At 29.1% G+C, this 12,491-nt stretch overlaps 1 protein-coding gene across 1 annotated transcript; it reads left to right on the top strand.

Moving 5' to 3' along the window:
* Nucleotides 1-2,738: 2,738 nt before the first annotated feature.
* On the top strand, nt 2,739-4,729 carry LOC106349119 (1-aminocyclopropane-1-carboxylate oxidase-like). Its single transcript, XM_013789035.3, has 4 exons — nt 2,739-3,001; nt 3,098-3,324; nt 3,637-3,970; nt 4,229-4,729. Exons 1-4 carry the CDS (start codon nt 2,888-2,890, stop codon nt 4,514-4,516), a joined length of 963 nt encoding a protein of 320 aa, XP_013644489.1. The 5' UTR covers nt 2,739-2,887; the 3' UTR covers nt 4,517-4,729.
* Nucleotides 4,730-12,491: the final 7,762 nt, after the last annotated feature.

Genomic DNA, 12,491 nt, shown 5'->3' with positions numbered 1-12,491 from the left:
ATTAAAATATAATATAATTTGATAATATAAAAATAACACTCTTAGAAGAAATTAGGTAAATATATGATTTCAATAAAATTATAATTAACAATTACCATATATATTCCTCATCAACCCTATATTTCGTAAGTGAAATTCTCATATTTTAAGGACACTGATGGAACCAGAAGCAACAACCCTTATTGAAAGTATCCCGTTAAGTCAATCTTCTACGTTAGACAGAAACGTATGTTATTTTACACAGTCAGAAAATATACGATTAAAACTGAATATTAATTAGAATATCTCTATCTAGCAAGGCTGGTCTTAGGCAAAATCGGATGAAAATTCACCTAGTCCCTAACTATTTTGAAAAATATTACATAGACATGTGCCCCCAAATTTATAGAAAAACCTTTAAAGTTTAAATTTTTAATTGAAATCTTAATTAAATCGTCTATAGTCTCTGAAATCTCTAGGCCGTCCTTACTATCCAGGCCTGATAGACCCTTCGGGTACACACATGGAAAATAAAATGTTCCCCAAGGGTAGGATATTTTTTTGGCAAATTATTCAGGTTGTTTACCAGTCAAGAAGAATCTTCAATCAAGAGGAATAGAATGTGATTTCATTGTCAAAGATATAGAGCAAAAGAAGAATCAATAAATCATATTTTCTTTGAATGTGCATCCGTTGTTCAGATCTAGATGTTATCAAGGATACCCACACACCCATGTAGCTTCTTTTTGCGTTCAGTTTTCATGAACATGGATTATTAATTTTGGAGGATTACGTCGCACTTAAAGATGCATAATTTGCCTGGATTCTTTAGTACATCTGAAAGAGCAAAACGACAAGCTTTTAAATAGAATTGATAGAGATCCAAGATACATGATAACTTGCGGAAACAGAATTAACATTGTGAAGGAAGCCAAATCTATTAGGGTAGAGTGGAACCCAACCATTCAACGAATCAGAGAAAGTTTCAACGAATGTAGGAACTTTCGCGATCTCACATGTATCCAAGACTCAAAACACAAAGTCATACAGTCTTGCACGTGGAGTTAGATGTCAACCAACCTACTTCGTTTTCATCGACATTCAGTCCTATATTTAGTTAGCAAAGTCTTAACCTAGTCTTTTTATGCTGGTAACCAAAAATACCACCTTCAAAGCTTACATAAATTTTTATAAAAAATTTAAAATAATGTTTGTTTTATTTTTATTTTAATAGTTTAGGGTTATTTTGTAAAAGTACATTGAAAACACATTTATATTATAAATTGTTTTATACATAAAAATAAAAAATAATAAGAAAGAGATTAAAATACATCTATCAAATTTAATAAATATATAATATTAAAATACTTTTATATTAAATATAAAAATTATTATAAATATATAAATCTATTTTAAATTATTATATTAATAAAATATCATAATTTTAACACTTATAAAACATTTACTGTATGTTATTATATAGGGTACTCTCAAATGATTTGAATTAGATTTTGTATAAAACGTATTGTTGATGGGATACAAGATTACGGGTGCCAGTTTTATATTTATTCAGAATAAAATAATTTTTGTTAATCAAGTTTATGTTAATATGCTTAAGTTATAGATATTTAAAGACGCCATTATATAATAACATACAGTAAAAAAAAAGACGCCATTGATATTATATTTTGCATTTTTTTTTCAAATTGAGTTTGTGAATATTAGTTAGATTTTACTTTGCATATATTATTTGATATTACATACTTTAATCATGAAACATCAAATCAAAGTATTTGTTGATTTGTCAGATCGAATTTGAAGGAATTAAAGGTAAATTGACTCCTCAAAAAGTGGCGGATCAAGCATATTATCAAACAAGCCACCTTGTAAATTTGGTAGTTTATATTCCATACGAAAACATGCAGATTTAGATTGTAGTACTCGGATATTTAATAACTAGCCAAAAAGAATCCATTAGAGTGTTTATTTGATTGTGTTTTTGATTAGATTATCTTACATAATATCAGTATCATCGTGTAATATTTTTGAACTTTGATTAGATATGATGCGTCTGGTCATCCGTAAACCTCTTACGTGAGATGGAACACGAATTTTTATGATTTTTCTTTTTTGCGTTTTGGATTATGACTTTCAATTTAGGATGATCTTTGTTTTATTACAAGAACAAAATCTTTGACTGATGTGTGATGTTACATGCATTACAAGTGAGATTAGATTTGAGGAATTTGTATCATTAATATGAATTTAAGGAAAAAAATCACCTCGAATAATTTTTTCTTCTCCTCGAATAGTTAGGTAGTTATGCATACTTAATCTTATATGTTTGGCTTAACGAGCAATAGAGACGATGAACTTTTCAAATTCGGCATCTTGAAGATGACTACAAGTCTAGGAGCGATAGTAATAGTTTCTTTTTTTCAACAACTATTCATTCGATGTGGTTGCGATTCGAACGGTGTCGTGTATTAGACTCCTTACTTGTAGACCTTCCTCGTTATTTCCAATTAAAATATTTGGAAAAGAGAAAAAATAAACCAATTGAAGTGCATAGATAGAGAGACCCAAAAGGAAAATGCCAAATGAATCAATCTCATAAAGAAAAGTAGATGGTAGGGGTCCACTATAGATGTGCTCACATACATGCTCCACGAACTGCTGTTCCTTTTTAATTTAATTTAATTTTTATCTATTTGGATGAATAATTTTATACATCTTATCTATGAGACTATGGACATCATCGCAGATACTTATTTACATTTATTTATTCATTTCTCTTCTTTTGCGCCTATAAATAGCAACCCTCTCTCATTCTCTCAAGTACTCTGACATCAAAACAATCAAACAACTAGCTACTTCAACCAAATACTTTCAAAGAAGAGAGAGAGAGATGGAGAAGAACATTAAGTTTCCAGTTGTAGACTTGTCCAAGCTCATTGGTGAAGAGAGAGACCAAACCATGGCTTTGATCGACGATGCTTGTGAGAATTGGGGCTTCTTTGAGGTACAAGCATATATATTATTATATCTAGCTTTTTGAGTTTGTGTACTTAATTGGTAATACGGATCTTTTTGTTTGGTGGTTAACTTGATTTTCCAGATAGTGAACCATGGTTTACCACATGATTTGATGGACAACGTCGAGAAGATGACAAAGGAACATTACAAGATATCAATGGAACAAAAGTTCAACGACATGCTCAAATCCAAAGGTTTGGAAAATCTTGAGCGAGAAGTTGAGGATGTTGATTGGGAAAGCACTTTCTACCTTCGTCATCTCCCTCAGTCCAATCTCTACGACATTCCTGATATGTCTGATGAATACCGGTACATATATATTTTTTCTTCATAAAATCAACTTTAAATCATATGTTATGGTAACCAAAATATATCATATGTTATATCCTCTTTAAAAGGGCCACTCTGCCTCTTTTACCTATATTAAAAAGATTTTTGTGATATTTTATTTCTAAACAAAATAACTATACTTTGTTAGCTAGTAAAAACAGTTTTAGGGAATTTGTTTCACTTTAGAACCTCTAATCCTTTTTGTGTAATGAAAATAAAGTTGAGAAGAAACGTCTAAAAATTTAACACACTTATTTAAAAAAGGCATACTGAAATGTTTTTATTTTGCAGGACGGCCATGAAAGATTTTGGTAAGAGATTGGAGAATCTTGCTGAGGATTTGTTGGATCTATTGTGTGAGAATTTAGGGTTAGAGAAAGGGTACTTGAAGAAAGTGTTTCATGGAACAAAAGGTCCAACCTTTGGGACTAAGGTGAGCAACTATCCAGCTTGTCCTAAGCCAGAGATGATAAAAGGTCTTAGGGCCCACACTGATGCAGGAGGCATCATCTTGTTGTTTCAAGATGACAAGGTCAGTGGTCTCCAGCTTCTTAAAGATGGTGACTGGATTGATGTTCCTCCACTCAACCACTCTATTGTCATCAATCTTGGTGACCAACTTGAGGTATGAATATGTTCACACCACATTTTCAAAAAAATCTTTTGTTAAAAAATCCAATGTTCGGTATTGAGTATTGGTTTGGTTCGGGTTTGATGTAACTGGAGAAAATAATTAGTAAATGTTATAACAGAGATTATTAAACTAGAAGAGCAACGTTTCCAACCTCAAATGGCTTTGGCACATTTATTTGTATTGTTCTCAAATGGTTTCTTTGGAAAAGGCTAAGGTTTAACTGGAAAATATTTTCCTTATTGAATGTAGGTGATAACTAACGGCAGGTACAAGAGTGTGATGCACCGTGTGGTGACTCAGAAAGAAGGAAACAGAATGTCAATTGCATCTTTCTACAACCCGGGAAGCGATGCTGAGATCTCTCCAGCTTCATCGCTTGCCTGTAAAGAAACCGAGTACCCGAGTTTTGTTTTTGATGACTACATGAAGCTCTATGCTGGGGTCAAGTTTCAGCCTAAGGAGCCACGCTTCGAGGCAATGAAGAATGCTAATGCAGTTACAGAATTGAACCCAACAGCAGCCGTAGAGACTTTCTAAAAACAAAGTGGAGTTTGAGCGAAAGCAAAGAAACAAAAATGTGTTTTGTGTTGTGTGTTTACGTCAATAAGTTAAAGACTGATATTATTGTTGATATAATTAAGATGTCTGGCGGTTAATTGTTGGTCAATGGTGTTTAAAGTGTGGGGTGTTTATTTATGTTTATGGAAGATGATAATAATAAAAATAAATAATATGATAACTGTTCTAAGAGATCTAATGTGTTTAACATCAAAACAAGTGAAACTCTCTGTTTCATAAATCAGAAGCTTAACATCAATGAATCTAAATAAGGTTTGTCCTCACAACAGAAACTAAAACAAAACAAGATTGTTTGAAAATTTTACAAAACAAGTGCCCTCAAAAATTCATCACTTTTCAGGTGAAAATCATTCGCACAATCATCATATCCAACATAAGTTACAAATGGTTAAATCTTCCCACATTTTTGAGGTTAATTTTGTAATCATAAACCATTTATTATTCGAGAATTGGTTTCCGTTTCATAGCACATGACATCAAATCTCTAGTTAACCTATTAGAGCCAGGTTACCAAAATGGAAAAGTAGAACTTTGTATGAAGGAGATGACAAAATGTATTTATGAAACGTTCTCTTATCATTCACGGTTACAGAGTTCAAATGTACAGGACTGAAAACCTTAGCTTACAGGACATGTCCTGCATAAGTCAGACGAACAATCAAAGGCTACAAATAAATTTGACAGCTCAATTAAATTTCTTTACTGGATCTGTTATTCAAAAACATTTCTAACAAATTTTAGCCCATTTTAATAATAGGCTCACAAAACATCATAATTAATTATTATTGAGCTGAAAAAGTCACAGGCCCATCACTGAAACGAACGGAGTAACATATCATTTAGGACATACAAGCTTTTACGTGTAGGGTCATCAAATACCAAACAAGTTTCTGCAGCTTTAACGTGGTTCCGTTGTGGGTCACCACGTGTAGGAATCCACTTGGTAAACATATTTTATCTGAATGATAATAATCTAGTACGAAAAGGTCGTGAATTGGATCACTCACGGATTGTTCACGAATGGTTGTCGCCACGAGCATGATTAATGAAGGATTGTTAGTGTGAAATTTTTATAGAAATATAAGAAACCGTTTTTTGAGTTTGAAATAAAGAACCTAAAAATCAACTCTTAAATAAGAAAAGTAATGTTTCGCCTTTTGCACAGTTGCTTCAGTTCATATTACCCAACTAAATCGAAAAAAGAAAAATATCATTTAAATTATCGACTTTCAAAAATTTCAAAGTTTGTTGAAATAATTCATCAATTTATCGTAAACAAAAAAAAATTTTCAAATTTTATTGACAAACTAATTTAATCATAAATTTTCGTTGACCATAAAATAGTTTAGTCGTAACGTTAATTAGCACTTATAGTTGAACAACAGTCTATTATGACTTTTAAAATTGATGTTTTTTTGGCACAAATATAAATCAACACTTTTTCAAAACATTAGATTATAAATATTGAAAAATATATTTTGAATAACTCAACATTAACAAAATAAAATTATAAATAAGAAATAATTCAAACAAAAAATATAAACGCTTTTAATTTCGCAATAGAAAATTTTCTATAATTTTCATTTATATTATAAATATTTTTTTAATATATCATTAATTGAATATCGAGTTATAAAGATCTTTTAATTGAGTATCTAGTTATAAGAAAAAGTTATCGGTTGATAAATTCTTCATGATTCTTTATGTCTATAAATGTGTTACAAGATTCTTTCTCCATTTAATGCAAAATAAGATTTACCGAAAACTGTTATGATCCAAAATGTTGCTACATCAATGGAATCATGAATAATCCATTTATCATTAATTTTATTCTTCTGAAAATTAAAAATATATAATACTCTTTATGTATCACAGTAAGTGAGTTTTAAGATTTTTGCACACCGATTAAGAAATTACAAAAATTTATTCAATCTTTTTTATTTGTATAAAAATAACAATAAATATAAATAATTCAATCAATAAAAAATCATACTGCAAAATAAAAATAGTTAAAAACATAAATTGCATTTACTTTTTACATGGGAACTTAAAAACATCACTTAAAATGAAATAATTTTTTTCTTTTCAAACACCATTTAAAGTGATACGGAGGGAGTAATATTTTACACACAAAATAAAAAATTTGCCAATAAAACTATGAAACACAATCCAATTAGAACTATATGAATAGGCACTAAACGTGACATAATTATCGTAAACGTTATCATAAATAATTATAAATTTCTTGATAGTTACTTAATAAATAATTATTAAACTAATGATATATTAACTAACTATTTTGTAATATAAATTAAAATATAAACTTTATTTTGAAGAAAATAGTGAAAAGTTATATTTTATTTATTATATATTCATATTTATAAGTGTTATATTGGGCTTTTGGCAAAAATGACTCAAAGTCAAACACAAAACTAATCGATGATTTTTTTTTTTGAATTCTCATTAGCCCTATTAACCCCCAAAAGTTTGAATTATTCACGAAAATACCATTATTTTTGAATTTGTTTTTTAAAAAATTGTTGTTTTACTCAATCATCCTCGTCTTCCTCTTTTATTTACAACATTGCCACTGTTATCAATATATCAACCACCATGAACAAACAATTTCAAGCTCTAAATGCACCTAAAATCAACATCTACATTTTCATATTCTTATTTCTTACACATACAAACAATTTCCCTTTCACTTCCTCTTTTATTTCATCTCAAAATCCCAACTTTTTATTTCAAAATTTATAAGCTTACTAGAGTTACTCAAGTTCATGATTCTTAGTCAAGAACGAGTAAGTAACTTTCATTAAGAAATGATATGTGCTTAGAGAAGCTAAACATGAACCTCATTGGATCTAACAATGATTTTTGAATATTTTTTTCCAGATATATTTGCTAGAAGACTTTCGTGTAAGTATTCTACAATTAGAAAACTTATACGGAAGTCTTCTGGTCAATGTAGGTGTTAGTTTTGCAATCAATTTTATGTCTATTTTTTGGAGACGACTTCTCTGGAAGTCTTCTAGGATAAATATGTTAGTTTTGCAGTTAACCCGTAAGTCTTCTAGGATAAATATTGCGTCAGAAATTTGACCAACTAACATATTTATCTTAGAAGACATCTCTGGTATTTTCAAGATTTTTTCAAAAACAAAAGTAAAACAATATTTACAAAAGAAAACTTCCCAAAAAGTCTGATGTAGAGTAGACTTTTCTGGAAGTCTTCCTTTGTAAATTTTTAATTGCAAAACGACCTAAATGAAAGACTTCGTATCTTTTGAACGACTTTTGTGAAAGTTTTCTACGTCAATGTTTAATAAAATTTCATTTTCTCTAAAATTATAATGACTTTTTAATATTTTCTTGTTAATTCATGTATATTAGTCAATAATGGGGCTCCTGAATGAAATTAATAACTTAATTGGTTTTAATTATGAGGTTACCAACATTCATGATAATTAATATTTCTGGTTTATTCCAGAAGACTTACGTGCAAGTCTTCTACGTTAGTTTTTGTAAATTTGTTAAGTAACTTTAAGATATATTTTTTTAACTTTCAAACGTGTTAAGTAACTTCAAGAATATTAAGTCATATGGTTTAATGTGTCTTCTTAAATCATAAGATATACTTTTTAACTTTCATGAAATTTAATTGTTCAATTTTCATTTACAATTTGAGCTATCCGTTTAAATTTAAATTTTCGCTTAAAATTTAAGTCTTCCGAAGATTTACCAGAAGACTTCGAGTGAAAGTGTTATATGTTCTTATCTTATGTAATTTTTGATCTTTTATGAATTAAAAACTATGTTTTTGAGATGTCTTCTCCCTTACTTTAGTAAATTTGACTAATTTTTTGCGTTATGTGTTTTGCTATTGAAATTGTATATAACTTCAATAACGTCAGGATAATATTGTACACATGAACATATTTACCAACTTTTCATTAAAACCTCTTCAAATTTGTAAAAGAATCCACAACTAAAAGAGCACACTTACAAATTACAACACAATTCATAAACAAAACTATTACACTTGAATTTAGAAATCATTCCTCCACATAGATAAGTTTGGACTCCACTTGACATACACATCATAAACTTTGATAGTCCTCGTGTTCAGGTTTCAGGTTTTTGAAGACTCCGTGGAAGACTTATAGAAAGCCTTCCACGAAGATTTCCTAGAAGATTTCGTGGAAGACTTCCAGGAAGTCTACCTCAAATTTAAAACTTTCATCTGTTTCAACACACTCAGATCTGTTTACCAGAAGATTGGACAGCTCCTCCACTTTGATAGCTCCAGATCTGAAATTAAATCAAAGATTCTGGACATAATTTGGAAAAAAAAATAAGAGTTTTAAGTAACAAAAGGTTACCAAATTAAGAAAAAATCATAAATGGAGACTTAATAAAACGCCCAGATCCGTTTTCCTGGAAAACATGCATATTCAAAAGCATTCGAATGGCTTCAAAACATAGAAAAACTTGAAAATAAGGTAAGAGCATTAAACAACAAAAGAGTTTTCTAAAAGTAAAAGTTTTAAGCAACAAAAAGTTATCAAATGAAGAAAATCATACACAAAGACTTACCAAGATGCTCAAATCTGTTATGAAAGTGGAGACATGGAGAAATACTCCACCAGAAAACTTAGGCCATTAAATTTTAAAAGACTTCTGAAAAGATCTCCGAGAAGACTTAGCCCATTAAATCTTGGAAGTCTTCCATGTCTTTCTCAGATCTAAAAAACTACATATCCAAAAGCATTCAAATGACTTCAAAACATAGAAAAACTTCAAAATAAAGTAAGAGCTTAAAATAACAAAAGAATTTTTCGAAATATAAGAGATTTAAGCAACAAGAGGGTACCAAATGAAAAAAAAATATGATTTATAAATCTACCTTTAAAAGAGTGTAAGATGAGAACCATAAAATGAAAAACCTGCAAAAACAAAATAAATCAATGAGAAAGGCATGAGATAAAAATGAGAAATTAATATAAAGCTTGATGTGTTTATTAGTTCAAAGAGATTAGAGAGAATTTGGATAGTTTTAGAATGAAAAACATTACATTTTTGTTGCAGCCCTTTGAGAAGAACAGAAAGAATGTGTAAATTTTCTTTATATAAGGAGACAAAAATTCTAATAAGGTTAAATATTTTTGATTCGCCTAGAATGAAGTCTTCTATACATTATCTGTTGGAAGACTTAAGTCACCTGAACCCTAAACTTAAAATAACTAAGTAAGTAGAAACAAACACTTCATAAAACCTAAAATCAAATTTAAAAGTGTTTTTTTAACTCTGATTTATTATGATATTACAATTATGAGAAAGATTACATAGACGAATCGACAACCGATAATACTACTTGCCTTATGAGGATCTACGCCTAACTGCATCACCTGAGCCGTCCAACGAAGACCTACGCCTGACCAGATTCCTTGTAAGTCTTTCTTCCATAGTCTGCATAATTGTTTAATAAATTGCTTTATCCAAGAATTGAAACCTGGACCTCCTATAATGCGCAATCTGCAAGAAATTGCATAGTCTGGGATTTGAACCCCATACTTGGATATAGAAGTTTTTAAACCTTAACCACTAGGCTACGGTGCTTTCACAATTTAAAAGTGTTTAATATATACAAAACTAAGCATAAGTTCAAATTTAATTTTTCAAAAAAAAAGGTTAAGTTTCAAAAATATAACCCTAAAAATACAGAAAATACTACAACATATGTTACCAAGCCCTAAATCAAAGAATACCATGACACACTACATTCACTCATCTATGTTGAAAACAATTCAATTTTACTAGATCTTAATTTATATCATTTACAAATATTTATAATTACATGATTCAATTTTACCCCATCAAAATATTTTTTATAAAATTTATAAAGTATTTTTAAAATCTACAATATGAGGAAGTTTTCTCGCAGAAGCCTTCTTGCAGATAAACTTACAGAACCACATAAAGACTTCCCGGGTGATATTCGTAAAAATGAATTCTGATTTTTTAGTTTGGTCATAAGGGTCTCATTATAATTTCACAAGGTTTTTGGGTTACTTTTGCATTCGATTGAAGTTTGAGTACGATTTTAAGTTTAAAATCAAGTTTTGAGTCATTTTTGGCAAATATCCATGTTATATTTGTGCCAAAAATATTGATTTATATTTGTGTAAAAAATAAAATCAACTTTGAAAGCTATTTTAGGCATATTGTAAGTCAACTTTAACTATTGACTAATGTTATGACCAAAATAGTATGATCAACGAAATTTTATGATTAAATATGGCTTGTCAACAAAAATCGAGTATTTGTTTTTGTTTACGAAAAAGTTGATGTTTTATTTCAACCAAAATTAAAAAATTGATGATTAAATGACATTTTCCAATTTCAAATTCAAATTAATTTAAAAGTAGGGTTTGCCAACGCTGTAAAGTTCTGCAAAAATAGTTTGCCAATGCAATGCCAAAACAAAAGTTAAAATAAGATAGTTCTTTTTAACGTACGGATAATTATGCTATTGTAATCTATAAAGAATATTACATACACGAAAATTTTACTTTCAACAATTTTATCAGCCCTATAAAAATTCATGTATCACTGCATTATTATGAACCGTTCTATGAGACTTCTTATAACTTTTGTACTCTATAATATGCATAATTTCCATTCTCTGAAGTTTGAATCCCATACCTTATAGTGAAGAAACATTAATGAATGTTTAGTTAAGCCGTTAGACTAAAAAAAACTTTCAAAAGACAAGATTGTTTATCAATAAAAAATTCTATGACCAGAACGAGTCAGCTCTGGTGGTAAAGGGGTTGCGGCTGTAACTTCCGCCACCCGGGTTCGATTCGTGCTGGGAGGGACTATTTACATTGCTTGGGTTCCCGGCAAAGAGGTGAAAACACCTTTTTTTTACCAAAAAAAAAAATTCTATGGAAACAAGATACAATAGTGGTAACGGGTAGCCGAGTGTCAAAACCTATTTTAACCCCACTAACGTTTCAAAATTTCAATAAATATTTTGATTGTAAAGAAGTCTATCTTCATCTTAATTGTATATTTTACATTTCTATAATTTTTAGGGTAAGAATTTATTCTAGAGCATATATTTGCATAAATAACCGGTTATTTACTGTTCTCATTGAAAATATTAACTCCATTTTAAATCCCAATCAAAGTTACAGTTTGAATAAATATAATTTTGTTTTGTACAGTATATATCACTAGGATAAACCCGCCCTACGGGCAGACGAGTAAATACATTAAATTTTTTAAAATATTTAATTTATTTTTAACTAAAAGTAGCATTAACTTATCTAAGCAGATTGAAACCCAAGGATAATGGAAAGAAAGTTTTATGTTTTATTTACAGAGTTTAGCATTTGTTTTTGTTTGTCTTATGTTTCTGTAAAGCATTTTTTTAGCTGAAAAGTTGATGTAATTTATTCAGTTATTAAAATTTTATGGGCATTTAGTGTGTCTCTTTGGAAAGATGATTTGTATTTCTTCTTTTCAATTATTAACTGATGGTATTTATTTTAACGTTTCAATATCGACACTATTAAAACAGAAGTCATGATTTAGTTCATGTGTGATTTTTTTTTTAATTTGGACAACCTTTAGAAAGTTGTTTAAATTATTTTTTCTTTAAATATTTCAGTTATTTGAATATTCTATAACAAACAAATCAAATATATATTGCTTTATTTTCTCTCAAATTGTATCTGAATAAAAATATTTTCATATCCTTTTTACAATATAAAACATATTTCATTTTTCATTAAAATAAAGCTTTTAAATATTTAATCAATTTCGAATTTGTGTAAAATAAATGTATATTTCATTTTTCACTTAAACAAAAATTTAATTTTTAATTAATTTCGTGTTTATTTGAAAACTAAATATATATTTC

Source organism: Brassica napus, chromosome A9 (assembly GCF_020379485.1).
Source record: "Brassica napus cultivar Da-Ae chromosome A9, Da-Ae, whole genome shotgun sequence".
Classification (NCBI taxonomy): domain Eukaryota; kingdom Viridiplantae; phylum Streptophyta; class Magnoliopsida; order Brassicales; family Brassicaceae; genus Brassica; species Brassica napus.
Note: the sequence above shows the minus strand (reverse complement) of the source record. Positions and strands in the feature narration are given on the sequence as shown.